This window comes from Triticum aestivum, chromosome 7A (assembly GCF_018294505.1).
Source record: "Triticum aestivum cultivar Chinese Spring chromosome 7A, IWGSC CS RefSeq v2.1, whole genome shotgun sequence".
Lineage (NCBI taxonomy): Eukaryota > Viridiplantae > Streptophyta > Magnoliopsida > Poales > Poaceae > Triticum > Triticum aestivum.
Genome location: NC_057812.1, coordinates 705,551,311 through 705,576,267, shown reverse-complemented (window position 1 = coordinate 705,576,267; position 24,957 = coordinate 705,551,311). Strand labels below are relative to the sequence as shown.

Here is a 24,957-nt window from a genome sequence, read left to right as displayed (position 1 = left end):
AGAGTCATGGTCTCAAACTTGCCAAGTCAGACTCTACACTTGTTAGTGCATTTTCAGATGCAGACTGGGCAGATTGTCTTGATGATCGGCGGTCTACTGGAGGTTTTGCAGTATTCTTTGGTGGCAATCTGGTTTCTTGGAGTGCACGTAAGCAAGCCATTGTGTCCAAGTCAAGCACAGAAGCTGAGTACAAGGCCTTAGCAAATGCCACTGCTGAGATTATTTGGGTTCAAAATATGCTGACAGAATTGGGTATTCGTCATTTGCCTACCGCCTCACTGTGGTGTGACAATCTTGGAGCTACTTATCTCTCTGCCAATCTTGTCTTTCATGATATAACAAAGCACATTGAGATTGATTATCATTTTGTCCGTGAAAGAGTTGCTAACAAGCTTTTGAATATTCAATTTGTACCTACTGGTGATCAAGTAGCAGATGGCTTTACTAAACCATTATCGCTGCGGCAGCTGGAGGTCTTTCGACGCAATCTCAACTTAGATAGTTGTGATTGAGGGGGAGTGTTAAACATCATTGTATGCCTTGCCACGGTATGTTATAAACCATGCCGGCTAGATATGTGGCGTGCGTGTTGTAGTTAGGATAGGTTAGGTTGTTGTGATTAGATCTTGATAGTTAGCTTAGCTTGGAGATCAATCCACACCTAACCTATTCCTAACCTCCTTGTAATCTTAGCCGCATGTCTAGCCTATATAAACACGCAATGCGCCCCTGCCTCGGCATGCGCTTCCAGCCTCTTGTTTCACATCAACCTCAGCAAAATCACCACACCAACCATTAGCATTATATACGCAACACGTACACGCATGTCAATAAGGCTGGCATATAGAATCATCATCAATGTGCTCAAGCTAATGTCATTAGGAACTTGAAGTTCAACCATTTGAAAAAGAAGAAAAGGTTTACATGAGAGAGGGGAACTTGGAATCTCTGTGGGTCGGTCTAGCCACGTTTGGTCATTCGGTGTTCCAAAGACCTTGATGTAATATTTATTACGTTTGAGATACTTTATACTTTCTATGAATTTTTATAGGAAAGCATTTGTATATGGCCAACCGGCCCAACTTTATACCGGCTGCTCGATCCGAACTAATCGTGCGTCTCACAACTACTACCTTATCTCCGCAGCCGATCAGTGTCATCTCTCTCACCCGCATCTCCCTCTTCCCCGCGCTGACTCTTCCCCGCGCTGACGACCACCCACCTGCTCCCCGGCGTATACGGCAGCCAACCTCCTCCTCCCCCGTGTCGATGGCCTCACCTCCTGCTCCCCTGAGTCACACTCATGGAGCCGCCACCACGCGCTGGATTTGTTGCGACCAGCCCCACGCTCGCAGCATGCTCCCCCGGCCTTGTCGCGAACACAACAAACGCCAATGAGCTCGAGGCCACAAGTTACTAGCTACGCCCCCGGCGCGGTGCTGCATGCTGCAACCCCGGCAGCCGCCATTGCTGGTGATGGCGGTCACAGGAGCTGCAACCGGCAACAGCTGACGCTGGAGCGAGGTGCGTTTCTGGTGGCGTAGAGTCGACATGCTACAACCGGCATGACTTTGAGCTACAATCGGCTTTTCCTTTTGCTGGAACTGACGAGTTTTTTTTTGTTGTGGCCGACGGCGGCAAGACAATTTTGTTGGAATTGGCTTTTTTTTTGCTCGAACCGACGAAACCTTTTGCCTCAAACCGGCAATGCCGGCGGAATTTTTTGCTTTAGCCCGACGACAGCGGGGCAATTTTTGCTGGAATTGTTTTTTTTTCTGCAACCGGCTACTATTTTTGTTACTACCTCGACCGGCAGGCGCGACGGAGCAGAATCGTTACTATGGCGAGCTGCGTTAGGTCACCACGGCGAGCTGGAACCATGGCAGCGAGGTGCTGCAACCATGAATTGGCTTTGCTGGAACCGTTGCGGCGACGAGCTACAGTGTCACCACGGCGAGGCCTGCGTGAGATGTTGCAACCACTCAGGCCATTACTAGAACTAGTGCAAGTGTAGGCTGCGAGCACCGGTACGACGGGATCCATGGATGTTGCAACCGAGAGTGGTGGCGCCGGCGAGGCGCGGTGCTTTGGACCAGCATGGCGTTGTTCCGCTGTCGAGGGTGACGGGATCTGCGGTACTGGGCGAGATGCGGCATGGGAAAGGGGCATTGGCCATTTTTATAACAGATCTTGGTATTTTGAAAGTACACAAAAGGAAAAAAAAAGACTGACGCCAATCCATACTTCTGGCCCCTCTCATGCACGACTTAACAGCAACTTAAGGTGACAGGCCCACGGCCTGGCCCGGCTAGAAGTATGTGATGACTGCTTTTTGCCTCGACAGACTCTGGACCAGCAAGCTGGTTTATATGCTTTGCGTCATCGGCGAAACGTGCGTCGCTGCCAGACTATTTAGACCGTGAAGTAGGCTCCAACGCCAGCGACGTGGTACTAAAAGCATATGGCGATATACGGCGACATACGGCGAACCGATGTGTGCTAGTTCCCGGCCCAGCAGCAGCTACACGAAGAAAAATATTGCATGCTTCGTCTCGCCGACGACTGAGCACCATGCATATCACTTTCAAAACTACTCACTATTGTAGTATTATACACATGCAAATTAATTATACTACCTGTTGTGACAAGATGCAATCAATCGTCTAAATAAAATGACAAGATGCAATTAACAATCGGAATCCTGACGCATCTGGCTGCCTACAAACTGAGCTAGCCAACTCTGCATCCATTAAGTAATCTCCCATTAAGTAATCTCATTTCCATGGACTGTTGGATCAATGCTCGCCGGTTTACCTCACCTCCGACGACGACTACACGTGCTCCGGCACCAACGACGCCAACGACGACGACACGTGCTCCTCCTCACTTGCTCCGGCGCCAACGACGACGACTACACGATGCTTAGCTAAGCTTCAACCGAAGCAAATCACCACACGAATGATAGTCACTGGAACGCAACACGTACACGCATGTCCAGTCCAGGTGACTACGGCTTTCCATCAACACACGATATCAAGAGGAGCTCCAGGAACGGCCAGGGTGGCGGCAGTGGTCGAGAGGTGGGCGTGGCTCGGATCGGCAGTGGCGACCGTCATCTTCCTCTGGTCCATGGTGCAGAACTACGTGCCCCCCAATCTTCCGCCTCTACCTCACCAGCTGGGCCGCCAAGCTCGCCGCCTGCTTCAACCCCTACCTCCAGATCGCCATCTCCGAGTACGACACTGAGCGCTTCCAGCGTAGCGACTTCTTCCCTGCCGTCGAAGCCTAACTCAGCGATGCCTGCGCCCGCGCCATGCACAAGCTCAAGGCCGAGCTCGGCAAAGACAGAAGAACCTTCGGATCTTTGTTGATGACCATGTTGACGACTACGAGGAGGTCATTGACGACTTCTCTGGGACCATCATGTGGAGATCATTGACGACTTATCTGGGACCACCATGTGGAGGTCATTGACGACTTCTCTGGGACTCCTACTTTCCTTTCGTCCTCGGCGAGGGCCGCTCTGTCACCGTCAAGAACCGCCAACGCCGCCTCTTCACCAACAATGCCAATGAAAGTTGGAACCCCTACCAGGGGAGTGAATAGCAAAAACCATCTACAAAGAATGCTTGGTTTGCAGGAAACACATGTTTACATTTTTGTGCCAAAATTCAAATTCTGCACCTATTTTTTTCTAGAAAAAACTGGTTGGTGGCTTAGACCATTTTGAGCGTGACTATGACAGTTGGGACCTGCAAATGGTGACGTAGCATAACTATTCACGCGCAGGCTCCATTATAAGGTGACAGGCCGAAACGTTTTCGTCAAAACCGGATGAATCGTTATAGGGTCAAACCCCTACTCACTCCCCCCCCCCTCTTCTAGCTCGAGCCCTCTCCTCTCGTGAACTCTCTTTCTGTTCTTCGCACTGTCGTCGCCCGACCGCCGGCCGATGCCATGCCGCGTCATATTGTCTTTGAATGACTTGAAAAGAAAAAAAACCAATGAGGGTTCCATCTAGCATGTTTCCTCCTCCCACGACTACATCCTCAAGGTTAGTTTGCTACGGCTAGGGTTTTCTGATTCCGGGGATTTTCACTAGGAGCTCTATCTCAACTGTTACTTCCTATCTTTGCATGTTGTTTGCTCGTATAGATCCCTACTACCATGCATGATGTGGATTTCACCGGCAGTGACCCATATCTGAGTGTCTTGTGTGACCAAGGCAAGCCCTCGGAGTGATGCATTGCATTTGAAGGGATTCTCACATTTGCTGAGAAGGTGTGCTAATTCAAGCTCATTTAGATTTGTTAAGTGTGCTTAGAAATTTGGTAAGTGTGGTCTTATTTTAATTAGTTGGTATCTGTATTGTACTGTTAATTTGTTGCATGTTTGCAATCATGTGGTTATTAATTAATTGAGATTTATACTTTGCTAATTGTTTACATGCTTAGTGTTTGACTTTCAGTGTTTTGTTGTTTAGATAGTTCATTAGTTTAATAAGGTGTCTGACTGTAAAGTGGTCGTTGTTAATTGTTCGTTTCTCATTGAGATTGTATTGTGTTAATTCTTTAGTGTTGATTATATATTGATCATTGTTTTTTGCTGAATTTCAATGCTCATTGTTTGGCGGTGCTTAATTAACCATGTTTCAATTATTGTATATTGATCATTGTTCTTTGCTGAATTTCAATGCTCATTGTTTAGGAGTGCTTAATTAACCATGTTTCAAATAATTGCCCTGGTCAATAGTTATAATTAAGTTTACTATAACATATCCAAGTCATTTAGCTTATTGCCATGTTTTTTTTCATAATTTTGCAGGAAGGAATAATTATGGAGTAATTTAGTGGATTGGTTTAGAGTGGCCAGACTCAATGGAGAAGGCACTGGCCCCTTTAAGAGAGCAAGATATATAGGATAAGGGACGATCTGGGGAGTTCATTTCAAGTTCACAATCTGAATCGGGGAAAGGAATCGATCCTTTGATCCAATCAGAAAGGGTCGTCCGAGCCGCTCCCTCACCCCTCTCTCTCGCCCCCGCTCCCGCCGCCGGCCACTCCGGCCGCGGCGTCCACCTCTCCCTGCCGCTGACCACCTTGGTTGCGGCGGCCTCCTCCTCCGATGATGGCGGCTGGCTCCTCCAGCCCGCCCTCGGTCTCTTCGGCGTTCCCTAGGCCGCAGCCGGTGGTTTCCGGCCTGGGCCTCTCGGAGTCCCCTGGATCCAGTCGCGCGGCGTCCTCTGGTGGGGCAAGCCAGCAGGTGGCTGTCCCTCCGGCGGTGCCGGTGGATGGGTTCCGCCGCCCCAGGTCCACCCGCAAGGCGATGTGGCGCCGTCGGCGTGCTCTGCGGCGTCAGCAGGAGGCTGGCCCGTCTGTTCGTAGGGCGCCGCCCTCGCCATCCTCGTCGTGGGAGCGGAGGGAGTTCCCGATCGAGCTGCAAGGTCTCTGCTTTAAGTGCTTTGGGGACGACCACAAGAAGCAGGATTGCCCAAATCGCCCCATGTGCTACCGCTGTGGTGTAGAAGGCCATGAATCGTTCCAATGCAATCATCCTTGGAGCCCGGCCTCGGAGAGGGATCTGATCCGGTCGGTCCTGGCCAAGATGGGCCGTCTGGATCCGTCTGTGGTGTTGGCTGGCGCTGGGAGACAGACCTCACCGGCGCCCAGGCAGGAGGTACCTGTGGTGCCTCCCTCGCCGGCGGCGGCTGAGCCTTTGTCCTCTGCTTGGCCACCAGCCCAGGCTGCTTCGGGGGGCATCTGCGTGCTCCAACGCTCCCCGGAGATGGAGGACATGGAACGGCAGCTTCGTCTGGCGGTGGTGGCTTACATTGGAGGTGTGAGGCCGTCGGTGGAGGCGGCGGAGGCCATTTCGGCGCAACTGAAGATCCCACGTCACCGCTTCTCTGTTCATCGCTTCCAGCCGGAGGACTTCCTGATTGTCTTTGCCACCCCGGAGCTCCGCAACATCGCCCTCTGTTCCATCCCGGTTGACAATGGATACTTCAAGCTGTTCTTTAAGCCCTGGTTGCGGCAGGCACAAGCTACGGCCAAGGCAATGAGGGTGCAGGTAGACCTCATGATTGAAGGAATCCCCTCGCATGCGTGGTCTCGTGATACGGCTGCTGAGCTTCTAGGAAGTGCTTGCAAAATTGACAGCTTGGCGCCGGAGACAGCGGACAGATCGGATTTGTCGTTGTTCAAGGTGCGGGCCTGGTGTGTGCAGCCGGATGATATTCCGGTGGACAAGCGGTTGTGGATCCCTGAGCCGGAGTTGGAAGATGCACGGCAGTGGCGTGCTTCGTCTCGCCAATTCTTGGAATATTCGACACTCATTCACATTGGCAGGATGTGGGACTTCAATGCCTCGGAGAACTGGCGTCGGTTGGAGAGCTCCGGCAGTAGCGGTCAGAGTGGGTTACCAGATGAATCTGGCGGCTTCTCTAGAGGTGGGGAGCGCCAGGTGCTGCCTTGGACGCGCGGGCAGAGGGATGACCGTGGTGGTGCGGCTGGAGCGTCCGGAGTTGGAGCTATAGGCAGATCCTTCAGGCAAGTTCTGATGGGCAGGTTGGGTGAATCCAACTGGCGGCTGCCGGCGATTAGTTCTGGCAGCACGTAGATGGCTGGAGCGCCGGCATGCCGGATCAACAATCCCGGTGAGCCCCGTGCTTCGAGACAGGCGTTGGTGGTGCCAGCTTCCCCGGCTAGCGCTCTGGATTCTGGGGGCCGTCCGATGGCGGCCGAGGCGCCGGCCACAGCGACGCCCCCATGACAGCTGGTGACTGTGGATCCTGTGCCGGAGACAGCTGTGCTGGCACGGGTGACGCCTCTAGTAGGCGTGGGACCCGAGACGGCTGCGGTGGTGGAGCCCGTTGTGCCGGGGATTCCCTCTATCCATTTGTCGTTGGCCAATCAGGAGGTAGTCGTGCCCTCCGTGGCAGCCGACAAAGGTGAGGTGGGTCTGGAAGGAGGCTGTGCCGGTGGCCCTCAGGATCCCGAGGCGGAAGTGGGGGGTTCATCGGGCACGCAGATTGGGGCAATCATTGCCGAGCCTGAGACGCGGGGGGTGGAGTGCGACGACGCGTTGGGGACAAAAATAATGGTTGGCACGCCAGAGGAGATGCGGATTGGTCGGGTGTCGCACGATGGGGGTGGGGGTGAGGCCAGTACCCGAGATGATGCTGCCCCCTGCCCCCCCCCCCGCTGCGGGCTGGGCCCCGGTGGATGAGATCTTGTCGGCCTCTTCCGCTTTGGTGCATGTGGGCGGGCCCCAGGAGATTCCCCCACTGATGGACGTGACCCCGCCATGCAACCTATCGCTGGCGGGCATGCAGGATGTGACGTGCCCATGCAACGTGACTGTGATGGCAACCACGCCTCCCTTGGCTCACAACGTGCTGCCGGGTACGGTTGGTGGAGATCAGTTGGTTCATTGCCTGACGGACAAAGAACGAGTGGCGATGGGAAAGCTTAAATCCTTTTGTGCGGGTTTGCTCAAGAAGCTAGCACCTCCACTTCTGAAGGAGATTGAAGCTGTCAAAGGGGTGCAGTTGGGACAGGAGATGTGCACTCCTAGACGCACCACCCGCTCGGTGAGCATTGCAGCGCCTAGGAAGCAAAAGACCTCTGTAGCTGAAGCGGTGCTTCTCAAGACCCTGGGTGTTGCGGAGGATGATCTTGCGGTCCAGGATGGTGCTTTAGGGTTGCTAAAAGAAATGTTTGATTCGCCTATTCAAGAGCGGCAGCTTAGAGGATAGCAGCAATCTTTGGCAAGACTATTCCCATGGACTTGGAGAGGCTGGATGAGGGGCAATGGTGGGCACTGCGTGAGTCAGTCCCGCTTGTGCTTATTGGATGCTAGACGTCTAGATGTCTGGCACCAATGTGGAGTTGGTGTGTTGGAACGTGAGAGGGCTTAATAGTCCGGCCAAGAAGAAGGCCCTTAGAGAATTTGTAGATTCTATCACTGCGGCTATCATATGTATCAAGGAGACAAAATTGGCTGTTGTGGACAGGTTTACTATTATGCAATGTATTGGTCCAGCTTATGATGGCTTTGCTTATCTCCCGGCCAATGAGACTCGTGGAGGCATACTGTTAGCGTGGAAATCTAACCTTGTCCACATCTCTAACCTTGTCAATGACTCTCACTTCATCACGGGCTATGTTACCCCCCTGGTGGGATCGCCCTGGTGGCTATCGGTAGTGTATGGGCCACGGGAGGACGTGGAGAAAATTTCCTTTCTTGATGAGTTGGTGGAAAGGCGTGCTCTTTGCCCGGGACCTTGGATGGTCATTGGAGATTTCAATCTCATCCTTTGTGCTGCTGACAAGAGCAATGCCAATATTGACCGGAGAATGATGGGACGATTTAGGCGTTTTATTGATAACATGGAGCTTAAAGAATTATTCCTACATGGGCGCAAATTCACTTGGAGCAATGAGCGAGAGCTTGCCACCCTCACCAAGATCGACCGCGCTCTCATCTCGGTTGATTGGGAACTGGAATGTCCAAGCTGCGTGCTCCAAGCTCTGTCAACGAATGTCTCTGACCATTGCCCCCTGCACCTTGCGTTGGAGGAACACACTCTCACCCCCAGGCGCTTCAGGTTTGAAGTATTCTGGACCAAGATAGATGGATTTGAGGAGGCAGTCAAGGAGGCCTGGGTCTGCGAGCCGGGCATCTCGGATCCGTATAAGCGGCTGGATGAGCTCTTTAGGAACACCGCTAAATTCCTCATGGCTTGGGGGCAGAAAAAGATTGGCAATGTCAAAATCCAAATGGCAACCGCGAGATTGGTCATCAAGCTGTTTGATAAGGCCATGGAGGATAGAAGCCTGACTGCTAAGGAGAGATGGCTTTGTGGGACATTGAAAAAAACCCTGCTTGGCCTGGCTTCGCTGGAAAGAACGATTGCCAGGCAGCGTTCTAGGATTAAATGGCTTTGGGAGGGTGATGCAAACTCAAAATTCTTCCAGCTGTTTGCGAATGGGAGGAAGGCTCATAATTACATCCTGGCGATCTCGGTCAGAGGGCAGATCATCACCGATCAACATGGCAAGGAGTCTGCTTTCCATCAGGCGTATAAGGAGATTCTGGGCTCTGCGAAGGCGAGGGATTTTACTATCGACCTGCAATACCTGAACATGGAGCCTATCAACTTATCTGATCAGGATGCCATCTTCTCTGAGGAGGAAATTTGGGAGGTCATTAAAGGCATGCCTGCTGACAGAGCGCCTGGGCCGGACGGATTCATTGGGCTTTTCTTCCACAAAGCCTGGCCTGTTATCAAGGGGGATGTGATCGCTGTGATTCAGAAGTTCATGCTGGACAATGGTCGAGGTTTTGGCAGATTTAACAAGGCGCTGATTACCCTAATCCCTAAAAAGCCGGATGCCTCAGAGATTGGTGACTTTAGACCGATCAACTTGCTGCATAGCATCCCTAAAATCTGCGCAAAGCTCTTAGCTATCAAAGTGTGTGGGCGTATGGAGGAAATGATTCACCCTAATCAATCTGCCTTTATCAAGGGCAGAAATCTTCATGACAACTTCATGCTGGTACGTCAAGTGGCGAGGAACCTACACAAACGGAAAGCCAAGGGAGTTCTGGTTAAGATGGACATCTCGAGAGCTTTTGATTCGTTGTCCTGGCCATTCCTTTTTGAAGTGCTTCGTGCGAAAGGGTTCCCGGAGAAATGGAGATCGCTCATTGCCACGCTTTTATCATCGGCTAGTTCGAGAGTGATTGTGAATGGCAGCGTTGGAGATAAGATCTTGCATGCTTGTGGCTTGAGGCAGGGCGATCCAATCTCTCCTCTCCTTTTTGTCATTGCGATGGATGCCCTGTCGACCCTCATAGTTCAGGCACAAGTTACTGGAGTTCTAAGCCCGATGCCAGGATGTTCTCCGGTCCAACGGCTATCGATTTATGCGGATGATGTGGTTCTCTTCATCAGGCCGACTCTCATGGATCTGGCTTTTGTTAAGGAAGTTATGCACATATTTGGAGAGGCGTCGGGGCTGAAGATTAACTATCAAAAGTCTTCGGCAATCATGATCAGGCCGGGTGCGGGAGACACCGAAAGAGTTGCTGCAGCGCTACCGTGGAGGATTCAAACTTTCCCGTGTAAATACCTTGGCCTCCAACTCTCGATCAAGCAACTAACTCGCAACCAGTGGCAGCCTATGGTGGATGCGGTGCTCAATTTCCTGCCAGGATGGTCGAGAGGTCTGATAACTAGGCCTGGCAGATTGGTTTTGATCAACAGCATAGTTAGAGCGAGGCCTATCCATCATCTTATCGTGGCCAACGCTCCGAAGTGGGCCTTGGATAGCATTGACAGAGGGTGTAAGGCGTTTTTCTGGGCCGGTTCAGAGGAGATTCACGGTGGACAGTGCCTAGTGGCCTGGAGCAGGGTTTGCCGACCCAAGGAGCTTGGCGGGCTGGGCGTGTTGAACTTGCACACACAAGGGATTGCACTCCGGCTCAGATGGGAATGGCTCAGACGTACTGACAGCTCCAAACCTTGGCAAGGGCTGGCTATGTCGGCAGACAAGGATATGCAAGCCGCCTTCACTAGCTTGGTGCATTGGACTCTGGGCAATGGTAGTCAAATCCTCTTCTGGAAGGATAGATGGCTTCATGGTCTTCGCATTTTGGAAATTGCACCACTGGTGGTAGCGCATGTTCGAACCCAAACGGTGAACCGGCGGTTGGCAAAGGATGGGTTGACCTCAAGCAATTGGATTAATGACATCAAAGGTGAGCTGTCAACGGACGGGCTTGTCCAGTTCATCCAACTGTGGGAGAGATTAGATGCTGTGGAGCTTGACCCCTCACGGGAGGATCAAGCGATTTGGAAGTGGTCGGCTTCGAGACAGTACTCGGCTTCTTCGGCTTACCGGATCATGAATGAGGGGTCTATCAGATTGGGTTGCGCAAAAGGACTGTGGAAATGCTGGGCTCCACTGGGCTGCAGACTGTTCATGTGGTTGGCGCTGCAGCAAAGACTTTGGACCTCCGATCGTAGATTCCGGCATGGACTTCAGGATGCTACATCTGTTTGTTTTCTATGTGATCAAGAGGAGGACTCGGTGGAGCATATAATGCTCCAATGTGTTTACTCGAGGCAGGTGTGGTTCCAATGCCTCAGGTGGGCTAAGATCGACATGCGGATGATGCCCTCGCCGACGGATATACTACAGGATTGGTGGCCAACTGTCCGGAAGCGGATCACCAAGGCGTATCGAAAGGGATTTGATTTGCTGGTGCTTTTGATTTGTTGGAACATTTGGAAGCAAAGGAATGGGAGAGTTTTTGGTGGACATGGCATTTGCAAGGAAGCGGATCTCTCCATGAAGATTCATCAAGAGCTGCAACTTTGGCTAGCGGCAGGAGCAAGGAGTGTTCAACACTTGTGTGAGTAGTCGTGTTGGTAGGATAGGAGTGGGAGTCTAGTTGGCCTTGCCGACTTGTGGTGATGGCCAAAACAATCCTCTTGTAATTATTTCTCCCTTCTATAAAGCTTAGGTACGCTCTTGGCGTACTCTCAAAAAAAAACAATCTGAATCGGGAGAAAAGCAAACTAGAGGAGAACTATCAGAAGTTAGTTGTCGATGTCAACTGCCTCTTGGATGCCCAGGAACAGATGGCCATGGAGTTCAACTACCAGCAGTTTAAGAGGTCCAATGAATAGGAGAAGATGGCTTGCTGGACAATTCAGTGGGCAACTTGAAGGGAGAGCTGGGAGAGAAAGAGGAGGAGACACCAAGCTGCGAGAAAAGGCTGACATATGAAAGCATCATCAACGTGCACAAGCTAATGTGATTAGGAACCAGAAGTTCAACCATTTGAAAGAGAAGGAAAGACTTACATAAGAGAGGGGAAGTTGGCGTTTCAGTGGGTTGCTCTGCCGACGGTTGGTCATTTGATGGTCCAAAGACCTTGATGTAATATTTATTATGTTTAAGATACTTTCTACTTCCAGCGAATTTTTATCGGGAAACATTTGTATACGGCCGACCGGCCCAACTTTGCGCCAGCCCCTCGTGTCGCTCAATCCGAACTAATCGTGCATCTCACAACTAGTACCTTATCTCCTCGGCTGATCTGCGTCATCTCTCTCACATGCATCTCTATCTTCCCTGCGCTGACGACCGCCCACCTCCTTCTCCCCCGCGTCGACGGCCGCCCACCTCCAGCTCCCCCGTGTCGATGGCCCTACCTTTGCTCTCCAGCATCGCATCCATGGAGCTGCCACCGCCGCCGGATTTGCTGCAACCAGCCCCGCGCCTGCCGCGTACTCCCCGGTCTTGTCACGAGCACAACAAACACCGATGAGCTCGAGGCCACAACTTACGAGCTACGCCCCCGACGCAGTGCTGCGTGCTGCAACCCCGACAGCCGTCGTTGCTGGAGATGGTGGTCATAGGAGCTGCAAATGGCAGCAGCCCGCGCTAGAGCGAGGTGCGTTTTTGGTGGCGTGGAGTCGACATGCTACAACAGGCACGATTTTGAGCTACAACTGGCGTTTCCTTTAGCTAGAACCGATGAGTTTTTTTTGTTGTGGCCGGCAACGGTGATGCAATTTTGCTGGAGTTGGCTTCTTCTTTTGCTGGACTGACAAATTTTTTCGCTTCAACCCGCCAAAAAATTTGGCCAGCCGGCACCTAGCATCGGTCATTTTTATAATAGATCTTGGTACTTTGAAAAAATAAAAGTGAAGGCTTAGGAAAAAAAGACTGAGGGCCAATCCATACTTTTGGCCCCCCTCATGCACGACTTAACAGCAACTTAAGGGCTGGCCCGGCCAGAAGTATGTGATGACTGCTTTTTGCCTCGACAGACCCTGAACCAACAAGCTGGTGTATATGCTTTGCGTCATCGGCCAAATGTGCGTCGCTGCCAGACTATTTAGACTGCGAAGTACGCTCCAAAGCGAGCGGTGTGGTACTAATTTTTGTTTACGCGCGGTGTGGTACTAAAACGCACACGGGACACGGCGAACTGAGCGGTGTGCTCGTTCCCGCGTAGCAGCAGCTAAACGCTCGCTGGGCCACCTCCTCTTCCGACCACCTCCTCTTCAGCATTATATAAGCAACACGTACACGCATACAGTCCAATCCAGGTCACTACGGCTTTCTGTCAAGACACGATATGAAGAGGAGCTTCAGGTCCGGTAATGACGGCGATGGTGGAGAGGTGGGCGGGGCTTGCATCGGTGGTGGCGACCGACATCTTCCTCGGCTGACTTCTTCCCCTCTGTCAAAGCCTACCTCAGTGATGCCTGCGCCCACCGCGTGCCCAAGCTCAAGGCCGAGCTCGGCAAGGACAACAAGAACCTCAGGGTCTCTGTTGACGACCATGAGAAGGTCATTGACGACTTCTCTGGGACCACCATGAGGATGTCCTTGACGACTTCTCTGGGACTCCTACCTTCCTTTCATCCTCGGCGAGGGTCGCGCTGTCACCGTCAAGAACATCCCATGCCGCCTCTTCACCAACAATGCCAGCGGCAGCTCGAACCCCTACTGGGGCAAAAGCGTCTGGAGCCACGTCCACTTCGAGCACCCCGCCACCGTTGACACACTCGCCATGATCTCTGATGAGAATGAGGCCGTCATCAACGACCTCATGCATGGCATTCCAGGAGAGCAAGGAATACTACGCCAAGATCGGCAAGGCATGGAAGCGTGGGTACCTCCTTTACGGACCGCCCGACACCGGCAAGTCCACCATGATCGCCGCCATGGCCAACTTCCTCGACGACGGCGTCTATGAGCTTGAGCTCACGACGGTCAAGAACAACAGCGAGTTGCGGAAGCTCTTCATCGAGACCACAGGCAAGTCCATCATCGTCATAGAGGACATTGACCGCTTCGTCAACCTCACCGGAAAACGCAGCAAGGACAAGAAGACCGCAAGCGACAAGGACTCCAACAATGATGACAAGCCCAAGGTACCGGTAGAGCCGGAGAAGGATGATGTCACCAAGGTGACGCTCTCAGGCCTGCTTAACTTCATCGACGGGCTGTGGTCTGCTTGCGGAGGTGAGGGGATCATCATCTTCTCCACCAACCACAAGGAGAAGCTGGACTAGGTGTTGATCCGGAGGGGCGGAGTGGACAAGCAAATCGAGATGTCCTACTACCGCTTCGAGGGATTCAAGGTGCTCGCCATAAACTACCTAGATGTCATCGAGCACAAGCTCTTTGGGGAAATTTAGCGGCTGCTCGAGGAGACAGACATGTTGCCTGCCGACGTTGCAGGGAACCTTATGCCCATGTGGAAGAAGCAAAAGAGGGAGCCCGACGAGTGCTTGACAGGCCTCATTGAGGTGCTCAAGCAGGCCATGGAGGATGCGGCGGCAACCAAGGTGAAGGAGGCAGAGGAGGCCAAGGAGGCCGCAACAAAGAAAGCCAAGGAGAAAGAGGAGGCAGAGGTGAAGAAAGCCAAGGAGGAAGACAAAGGGAAGGACAAAGCACCGGAGGAAGCCAATGGAAATATCAACGAGTGAAGTGATCTCAAGCCAGGAAGCCAAGGAAAACGAGTGCGCTTCTTCACTATTGCTTCCTTGCAAAAGAAAAATGCAGTGATCTCACTTGTAATGCTGCTACATATAAAGCGTGCAACAATACAAAATGCTAACAAGACCCACTGAAGGACAACGAAAGCAAGGTGATGCTCTCATGCTTGCTTAACTTCATCGACGGGCTATGGCAGCATCCGTCCGTGAGCGAATCATCATCTTCACGACGAACCAAAAGGAGAAAATGGACCCGGCACTGATCCGAGAGGGCAGGATGGACAAGCAAATCGAGATGTCCTATTGCCTCTTCGAGGGCTTCAAGGTGCTTGCCAAGAACTACCTGGATGTCGTGGAGCATGGTCTGTTTGGGGAGATTCAACGGCTGCTCGAGGAGACCGACATGTTGCCCACCGATGTGGCAGACAACCTGATGCCAATGTCGACGAAGAAGAAGAGGGACCCTAATTAGTGTTCATCAGGCCTCATTGAGGCGCTCAAGCAGGCCAAGGAAGACGCGGCAGCAGCAAAGGCGAAGGTGAATGAGGAAGATGAGGCAGAAGTGGAGAAAGCTGAGGAGAAAGAGGAGCAAAGGAGAAGAAAGAAAAGGAGAAAGACAACGGGAAGGGCGTAACACCAGAGGAAGCTAAAGGAGGAATCAAACAAGGTGACGAGTGAAGTGATATATAGGAGTAGAGTGAGCTTGTTAGTGCTCTCTTACAAACACAAACAGATGCAGTGGTTGTCTAAATAAAATATGTATCACTCATCTTCTCGACTATTAATTCAGAAAGGAATTAGCCATTATAATGTTGCTATATACCAGTACATAATGCTATAATACCAAATGCTAACATGATACTGAGTGTCGTTTGCATATATATAAGTTTATTCTCTACAAAAGACAGCAGTCTGGCGTATATAACTCACCTACAAAACTTCTTTGTTCTGATGAACAATACAAATGCTACGGCAGACCCGAAACACAAACACATGCCATAATCAGGAAGGGGAGTGCGAAGCAGTGCTTACCGGCGCAGGCAAACTCACCTTGTGGCGACTCCTTGCCATAGAAGCGCCTTTGGAAACCAGAGCCGACGTAGAGCTATGCGTGGAAACCGGAGGAGATGATAGCATGGCCTACACCCATGACCAGAAGCGTCGCTGCTATGAAAAAGGCCAGCCTACTCCTCGTGAACCTCCCCGAGAAGTTCCAGATGCTCCAGAGCGACACCAGGGTGCTGGTCTCCCTGCTCGTTTACTCAAAGAGAGCCCCTGATCTGGCTGATGTTGTTCACCCTGGCTAGCCCCGATCCCATTCCACAGGCCATCGCAAGGAAGAGCAGTCAGAAGTCAGTTTACACATGGCCTGCACCACATTCATGTTTTCTTTGTGCGACGACATGTCCTGACCAGATCCCACAAGCGCAGTGCTAGAGCTGGCTCTTCTCATTGTTTCGATTCCATCTTGTGAGCTGTTATAACAATAACTGTTGGAGACATGATCAACAGCAGGAGTATCGCGAAGCAAACACTCTGTCCAGCTGAACTTATCACGAATACTTGGTCACAGATTATGACAACCATCAGGTACCCGGCAACAGAAACGGCCATAAGAGCGAAGGCATCAAGGAACTTCTTGTTGTACCGCCGATGAGCACTGTGGACATCGACAAAATACATGAGCAGCAATGCGACGACTATGGCCTGTGGGTAATATCGCTAGCATAAGTATTGCTCCACCCAAAGCCCAGAAAACCCTGTTCGGAAAATGCATAGATCATTTAATACCATAATAAAGGAGTAGGGCATATATGTACTTGTGTAACAAGAAAAAACATGATACACTGCCTAATAAATGCGCCTTACGATTGCTAGTTTGGTACGTCGTCGAGAAACAGAGTGCAGGTTAGGATTATTCAGCAAAATGTGTGCAATGTTGGATCGACACACGTTTGCATCGTCCGAGTTAGGAATATAGTTAGCTGAAAACTCAAGACAATAACACTGAAAGTTCGTGCAATTAACGCAAATGATAGCTCCACCCAGTGTCAGGAGTAGATACAGGATTTCAGAAAACAAACATGGTGCTGAAAGGACGAGACCAGCAAAAGAAGGCTGCATTATTGCCTCTCTGATGTCTTTGGGCAGAGCAAATTATAGTGAAACAGTGACTGCGCCTACACAATTGTACTCTTCTTCTAGAACCAGTGATGCTGCCTCCCAAAGGAGCAAGAATTCCTACCATGGTTATACTGTATGTATGAATTATACTATAATAATTCTAATAAATCACATTACTGTACTTTTCCAGAATAGTTCGTATGTATTTTTCTGCTAATTTCAGCATGTACAGGATCTGCATACTGTACTTTTCCTCGATCAAGTCTACATCAGCCACGAGAACTACTTCGACATCAACCAAGTCCGTGACAACAACGACTACTACCTCAACGACGCTAGCGTCTTTGAACTTGATCAAGTCTACCTCGAACATGGCTACTATTGTGAAGGATATCACCACCGCTCTGGCAGTTCCATGGGATCCGGGCATAAATTCTTCGGTGTCGGCTTGGGGTCAAGCCGAGTTTCAAGGAGGGAGGAATATCACGGGAACTACTTCATCAACCACAACCAAAGAGGCTCAATGCCGGCCCACGAGGCCCAAACAGACTGCAAAGCCCAACCCGAGGAGGCTTGACCTGATATGTAGAGGAACACATCGCTTCAGGGAAGGGGATGGAAGAACTGGAAGCCGAACTGGCCGCCGTTGGGCGTTTTCCCTCTCCCACCTCCCGGCTCTAGCTTCCCAGATCCCCTTTCTTGCTGATAGAAACTTGTATCTGTGACTGAATTCCTTGTATCCATTATCCATTGAGTAATTTGTATCTAGGTTCGTATCATTTGGTATTCAGAGCCAGTCCACCACCTCCCACCTACAAAATTTCCCCACCATCGTCACCATGAGCAGCCTAGCTGAGCAATTCAATCGGATCCGGGACGCTGTGCGTGAGTTGATGGAGTTGGTCGGCACAGATTCTGAAATCATCAAGTCTCCCGTGCAAGAGCCAATGACTGAGGAGATTGCGGTTGACCACGACAACGTCATTGCCGGTCTTGCACCTGCGGTGAGTATCCCCGACGCCAGCCTCGACGTTGGCGTTGACGAGGCCGTGCCTCATGTCATCTCACCACCAACCATCATCATCGAGGAGGCCGCTGAGGTCGTCCTTTCTGCTACCAGCAGCTCATGCTCCTTGTTGCATGCCATGTGGTCGACAGAATACCCAAGCCAGAAGGGTGCCACATTGGCTTCTGTGTTCACCCCAGCCGCAACACCTACGTCGCTCACGGCCACGGTCGTCGTCGTCCCCTTGCTTGCTGCACCTGCGGCAAGCGGCGGAACCCTCGACAGTAGCCACAACGGAAGTGGCCTAGGAATGCTGCCCCTGACTCCGTGGAGTGTGTCTGCATCCTTCACTGAGTCTCCGGGGCTCTGGCCAGCCCAGCTGTGCTGGTTGTCTGTTCTCCTCGTGCTGGACACCAAGTCGTCCTCAAGGTGTTCGACAACGTGCCTCATCAACCACACCGAGTTGTTCATGTACATGTCCATCGTATATGTGATCCCGAGTATCATGCGACCGAGACAAGGGCTACGACCAAGGCCATGGCCTTCCTTCATCGGTGACCAAGCTGCACATGGTGAGAGCGCTGCCACTAATGAAGCAGAGTACAAATGGAAGCCACTCTTCGGCTCTCGAATAAATTCAAAGACTAATGTCTTTGTGCCACTCAGGCAAACTGGAGGAAACAATGACAGACGGTTTTCGAGTCCTGGGAACACGACGCTCTTCAAGTAGTACTCTCAGGAAGGATTCTTAGAAAAAATCGTTGCTACCTTGTCATCAAAGGTGCTCCGGCAGGTACCATGGCCATTCATTGTGTGCAGCCATGTATGTACCGTGTTGCAGTTGGATGAATTTAGGAGCCTCATGAAGATTTCTTCAGCTGGTATGCCCAGACAACACTCAGTTGAATTTCTTACTGGAGATGAGCTAGTATTGGGTTGTCCTGTAGAGCCACAATCAATTTCCTCCTGGGAGTATTTGCAATATAAGTTGCTGCAGCCGTGGACTCCATCACTTCAAACAAATTTCAAGAATGAGGCCTTACAGGAAGAGAAAATGGTGGGTTTCATGGTGGCATTAATAGGACAGATGCATTGGCTTCTTTGGGACTACTTCTCATTTGATGAAAATTTTAGTGTGCCACATGTTGCCCAAAGAGTTCTGTGTGTCACATCACCATGGGGTCCCGGTGTTCACAAAAATCCAATGACGAATCACATGGGTTGGCTGGAACTTGAGATAGCCGCCTTGATGACTATTGTGAAGGCTGAGTTCATAAGTAGCGGCCTACAGATTCATCCCAGTGAGAATGCTCAAGTAAATTTCCCCTGGTCCAGTTGTTACTTATTTCTTCAGGTTGGAAAGTTGCAGAATGTTATGGTGAAGCTCAACACTTGGCCCTCTGGAGGATGGTTCTTATCGGCTGTGACATTCTCACCAAATCTGCATGCAATTGTGTGCTGCAACAAGGCAGTAAGCATTCAATCTCTCGTTGTTGCCCTTCATATGGCTGAATGCTGTGGTGTGTTAATCTCAGTTATAGTCACTCACACCATATGGTTACACAAACTGGTATTCCCTGATGGTAGCCTGGTATACACGCAAGTCAGAACTGGGAGCATTTTATTCATTTGGACCTCTCAGGGAGCTCATAAAGACAAGGGATATTTTTCTGTACAGCTGCCTTTGGTGGATCAAGAGCTATGGAGGAGTGCGGAATATTGGCGGTCAGATATTCAAGGTTTGCTGTTGGCCAATACAATTTTAGAAGATTCTTTCTGGCCTGGGCAACATATCATTGAAGCATGCCTTGCGAGCCCTTATCACAGGTTCATGGGCGCAATTGATGTCGAGTGGCTCTACACCCATAATTCTTATGGAGAACTTACAGTAGTTGACAACCAGCTGAAGAGTAAAGAGATTGTCACAACTCGGCCAGTCGGTTCTGATGAGTTTAAATGTCTGGAGGCCTTGTCGAGTATTCTACATTGCACTGATAACTATTTGCGAGTAATTATGTTCGATGAGATTGAGCCGCAGCTTACTGTGCATTGGATGAAATTTGTAGTTCAGGGCAAGACTATTGCTGTATCCAACATCACCAAGTCCTCAATGGTATGTACTCCCGTCAATCACCTATGTTTGGAGGAATATCTAGTTTGTCCAAGTCACAACTTCTCTATTGCACCTGAACTTACATTATGCAAGAGCGGAAAGTTGGAGTTTAACAACAGGATTTCCTATATGGCGGAGCAGTACACTGAGGTTAATTCTTATATGACGAAAATTGGACTGCATTCCTTGTTTGTGAGCATCAGCGCAGTAGAGCGAACCTCTCAAAGGAATAACCCCATTCATCAAATGGTCGAGCAGCGATTGTCATTTCCTGCAAGTACCAAGCCAGCACACATACAAGCTGCAGTTTGTGAGAATCAAGGAGTGTACTCCTTATTCTGCAATTGCTCATGTGGCAATCCCAACACTATTGCTATTGGGGTTGAGTGCTCTGACAGGCAAGGAGTGTACCCCCACAGCAAAATTATTTTGGACTATCATAGTAGGCTTGGTTGTCTGAATCTTGGGTTTCTGTCAACATGGCCAGATGTCTCAACGGTTCAAATTAACGTGTTACCTTGCACTGAACTTAGCTCCTAGAAACATCCAATGCCAAGTGTGGACCAGCTGATGTTGAAGAGCTCCTATGGATGCCTTGTTCTTGCAAACACTTCTCCAAAAATAATGCTCGAGTGCTCTGCTACTGAGTTGGTGAGCTGCAAACTCTCAGAGGCTCATGCCACAGAGTTCTATATCAATTGCTCGATACATTTGAGGTTTGAATTCAGTCCCTTGATGGTTTGGAAGATTGCTTGGGTGCTTGGTTCTGTGTGTACTATTGTTGCATACAACTCCCAGTGTGCAGTCTTTACAAGACTGAATGGTTGGCATGTGATGGGTCAACCAAGTGCTCTCAAGTGTATCTCCCTGAGCGGCAAGCAAAATTTGAAGGACGGAGGAGTCTTATGCTTATGGACATCTTCCTCGATCAAGTCTACATCAGCCACGAGAACTACTTCGACATCAACCAAGTCCGTGCCAACAACGACTACTACCTCAACGACGCTAGCGTCTTTGAACTTGATCAAGTCTACCTCGAACATGGCTACTACCGTGAAGGATATCACCACCGCTCTGGCAGTTCCATGGGACCCGGGCATAAATTCTTCGGTGTCGGCTTGGGGTCAAGCCAAGTTTCAAGAAGGGAGGAATGTCACGGGAACTACTTCATCAACCACAACCAAAGAGGCTCAATGCCGGCCCACGAGGCCCAAACAGACTGCAAAGCCCAACCCGAGGAGGCTTGACCTGATATATAGAGGAACACATCGATTCAGGGAAGGATGGAAGAACTGGAACCCGAACTGGCCGCTGTTGGGCGTTTTCCCTCTCCCACCTCCCGGCTCTAGCTTCCCAGATCCCCTTTCTTGCTGATAGAAACTTGTACTCCCTCCATTCCCTTATACAAGGCCACAAACTCAAATTACATGTACCTAGGTAAAATTTAATGACTACTTTGCAAGCCAACTTTTCTTCTTGTTAACTGGGATCATTAATATGCCCGTATGCATGCAAGGAAGGAATGAGAAGGAAGTAGCATAGTGTCATTATGACTACATACATGCAAGTATTAAACAAGTTGCTAGTATGAGAAAACATCATTAAATTTTGCTTCGGTTACTGGTAGTGGCCTTGTATAGATGCAAAATGTATTTTTCATAGTGGCCTTGTATAAGGGAACGGAGGGAGTATCTGTGACTGAATTCCTTGTATCCATTATCCATTGAGTAATTTGTATCTAGGTTCGTATCAGCTATGCCACCAGAACAGATTCCTCACAGTCACAGCACATATAAGAAAGAAAGGAACTGAAAGCAAACAAAACACATGGTTCTTCTGATTTTTGATTCCTCAGTCACAGCAGAGGATGTGGCCGTTTTGATTTCACATGGATTTTTTGATACTTCTGATTTCATCTGTATACTTTGTTTTTCTTTTATTTCAGCATATACATCATCTACACAGGGTTGTATTGTAGCATGAATCGCAATAGGTCTAATTAATCACAGCATTTAGGTACTGACGCAGAGCAGAGACTGAATACTGCTTAGCAGTACAGTAAGAAAGAAAGCCAGCGAGGGGGGGATCAGGACGGCAGTACCTTCAGGATGCCGTTGACGGTGCCGCCGTGGTCGGGGAAGTTCTCGATGGCGGTGACGACATCGGCCGTATATAGGAAGGTCTGCGCCTGCGCGGCGAGCAGCATGTCGACTTGTCGAGGCAGACGAGCGGGATCGGGGCCGGCGAGACACATGGGGAGGTACCCGGCGGCACAGAGCGATGCAGGGGATTCAGTGGCCCACGGGCGCCTACGCGGAGAGGAAGCCGGCGTAGGCGCCCACGTCCTTGATCGCCGGCGAGTATACACCGGATCAGTAGCTGCCCCCCGCGAAGCTGTGGATTAGTGCGCTCGCCGCGAGCGCCGACCATCGGCCCACGCGGCCATCGCCGCCTCCCCCGCCGGAACAGACGAGGAAAAACAAAGCTTTTTTTTTGTGCGGCTCCTGATGTATCTGCTTCAACTCCTGTGGTTTGAAGGAATTTCATAGGATAGGATTTTTATAGGATTTTTTCCTTTAGAGCCCTTTGGTTCATAGAAATAGATTTCTATTCCTACATAGGATTGGTTCCTATCCTTCACATTTCATAGGAAAATAAAAATGAGTATAGACTCAATGAAAAAATTCCTTTGGTGTCAACCAAATGACATCTCATTTCCTATTCCTACTCATAGGATTTGAGATACATGCCATCTCAGGCCTCTTTTGGTTCATAGGTTAGGATTATCATAGGAATATGAATCTTGTAGGAAATGAGATGACATGTATCTCAAATCCTATGAGTAGGAATAGGAAACAAGATGTCATTTGGTTGACACCAAAGGAAATTTTTCATTGAGTCTAGGCTCTTTTTTATTTTCCTATGAAATGTGGAGGATAGGAACCAATCCTATGTAGGAATAGGAATCCATTCCTATGAACCAAATGGCTCTAAAGAAAAAAATCCTATAAAAATCCTATCCTCTAGAATTCCTATGAAATTCCTCTAAACCAAAGGAGGCCTCATTTCCTACAAAATTCCTATTCCTATGATAATCCTATCCTATGAATCAAAAAAAGAAAGGGCTCCTATGATGTGGGGCCTTTTTTATGTTGACAGTAAGCTGCTATGCGACACGCAATAGCCGCCCGCGTCGTTGACGGTATGGGCCAACTGAGAGGAAACCACTGCATTTGTTAAAATAGAAAATTTGAGCATTTTTTTAATAAAACTTTCAATTTTTTTTGGCTCTGATCTATTCATCATATCATGGCAGTTAAAAATACAAAAAATAAAAAACAAGCATCTATGATTACAGACCATTTAGAGACGACTACAAATACCCGAGCGAGCCGACGGCTTGCCGCAGTTATCACCTATCTCTCACCGGAGCCATACCAAACTTGTTGTAGTAGGCAATCGAAAAGTGATCTTACTAATGCCCCACAAGACCAGCACACTAAAACAATAACCGTATTTGTAGAAAATTTGAACATGATGGCAAAAACAAATGATTGATTTCTTTTGTGAAAATGAACCTATATATAGCGTTGTCCGAATTGTTCAGGGATTTTTATTACATGACTAGGTAATTGCCCGTGCGTTGGTACGAGAGCCGAACAATTTTCAGCCCAACAAAAATAGTCTCATGGGAAAATATGATGTTTTGGGTTCACCGGACAATCTACTGGATCTTACAAACATGGCCCACATTAAAATAAATAAACATAAATTTTACATAGTAGTGTCAAACAAACATTTACAAAGGACAGTAAAAACAATGATAGGCAAGTTCAAATTAAACGAATCAAATTCGCATCATGATAATCAGGTTCATCACAACACTCTCTTTCCAATTATGTTCCCTATGATGTGGCTAAAATATTCCCTACGCTTGTTGGAATCATAAATAACATGGAATTCCCATCATATGTCAATATGTCAATTAAAAAGTCACTCCATAGTGTGTGCCTATTATGTGTATAAATTGGACTAGTAAAAGTGTCCGTGCGTTGCAACGGGAGAAACAAATTATCACACTTAGCGCCCCATCCTTGTCACCACTTATTTTCTTTGTCCTCATTGTCGGTCACGATGTCCACTACACGACGAACATTCCACCTAAGCTTCGAGTCAATAAAGAATCGTCTACATACACAGACCAATGAACGGTCGCGTTTGAGATCCCGGCCACATCCGCACAATCTAACTTGCGCCTTGTGTTTGTGCTATCCATATTTTATATTGTAGTAGTTCAGTACCAGTCCGTAAAGAACACAAAAAATCTCCAAATTTAACTTTAGTTTAAAATGATCAACACCTTTTTTGCGGGGTAAAATGATCAACACCAAAGAACAGGGGAGGTTGCGAGTTTGATTCATGTCACGGTCAACTATTTTTGTCTCATCTCCTAAACGGGCTGGTGGGTTTGATTTGTTGGGCCGGGTCGCATAGACAGGTTGGGAGGGTATTGTTTTTTTATTCATGGAACGTAATACAGACGAACGGGGCATAGGCCCGGCGGCCCAGCACAGACGATCTGTAGAATAGCCTAGCTAAGTATGGAGGAACGCTATGGACATACCAAATGAGAGGCCAAATAATATTATACCTCCATTTATATAAAAAATAACGTATATGCCCGTGGGTTACAACGGGTAAAAAAGTGATATAAATTTAGTGAGGATTGTATGCACAAACATAACATTCAACGTGTTATAAAGTTGGCGAAAATTTAGTAAGGATCATAAGTGGGTCCACTGCAACTGAAGAAAAAACAATGTGAATTTAGTGAGGATTGTATGTAGGAAAAAATGCCACGTCATTTTTTTATTCATATAAGATATGGATGAGGCCAGTACGCCTGCCAACCAAATATGGCGCCCACAAATCCCGCATGTCCTATCCATTTGGTAGGGTCCTCCCTCGATCCTCCTGTAGTTATCGTATATTTCCTTCCTCTCTCTTTCCTTTCTCTTTTCTTCTTTTTTTACAAGGTTAAAAAGAGTTTTATTCCATAATGATCGGGTTACAATCACAAGATAACAAGTCCTCACAGAAAGGTGGGCTTGAATTCAGCAATACTGCAGTACAAGCATTGGTACAACTATAAAGAGTCAGCTGATGTGCTACTCTATTTTGATCTCT

At 49.3% G+C, this 24,957-nt stretch overlaps 1 protein-coding gene and 3 pseudogenes across 2 annotated transcripts; 2 read left to right on the top strand and 2 right to left on the bottom strand.

Annotated features, from left to right (window-relative positions):
• The first annotated feature begins 2,703 nt into the window (after positions 1-2,703).
• LOC123146842 (AAA-ATPase ASD, mitochondrial-like) lies at positions 2,704-14,772 on the top strand (annotated as a pseudogene).
• Positions 14,773-15,365: 593 nt separating this feature from the next.
• Positions 15,366-16,256, bottom strand: LOC123149516 (uncharacterized; annotated as a pseudogene).
• A 1,025-nt stretch (positions 16,257-17,281) lies between these two features.
• Positions 17,282-21,390, top strand: LOC123149515 (uncharacterized). 2 transcript variants are annotated; one of them, XM_044569180.1, is made up of 2 exons: positions 17,282-18,229; positions 18,324-21,390. In XM_044569180.1, exon 2 carries the CDS (start codon positions 18,520-18,522, stop codon positions 20,308-20,310), a length of 1,791 nt encoding a protein of 596 aa, XP_044425115.1. In that variant the 5' UTR covers positions 17,282-18,229; positions 18,324-18,519; the 3' UTR covers positions 20,311-21,390. Both variants share the same exon structure in this region, with proteins under 2 accessions (XP_044425115.1, XP_044425116.1).
• A 466-nt stretch (positions 21,391-21,856) lies between these two features.
• On the bottom strand, positions 21,857-23,893 carry LOC123153802 (uncharacterized; annotated as a pseudogene).
• Positions 23,894-24,957: the final 1,064 nt, after the last annotated feature.

Bases quoted from the DNA above. Each gene is read 5' to 3' on its own strand.
- LOC123149515 (XM_044569180.1), top strand. From the start codon at position 18,520: ATGAAGATTTCTTCAGCTGGTATGCCCAGACAACACTCAGTTGAATTT.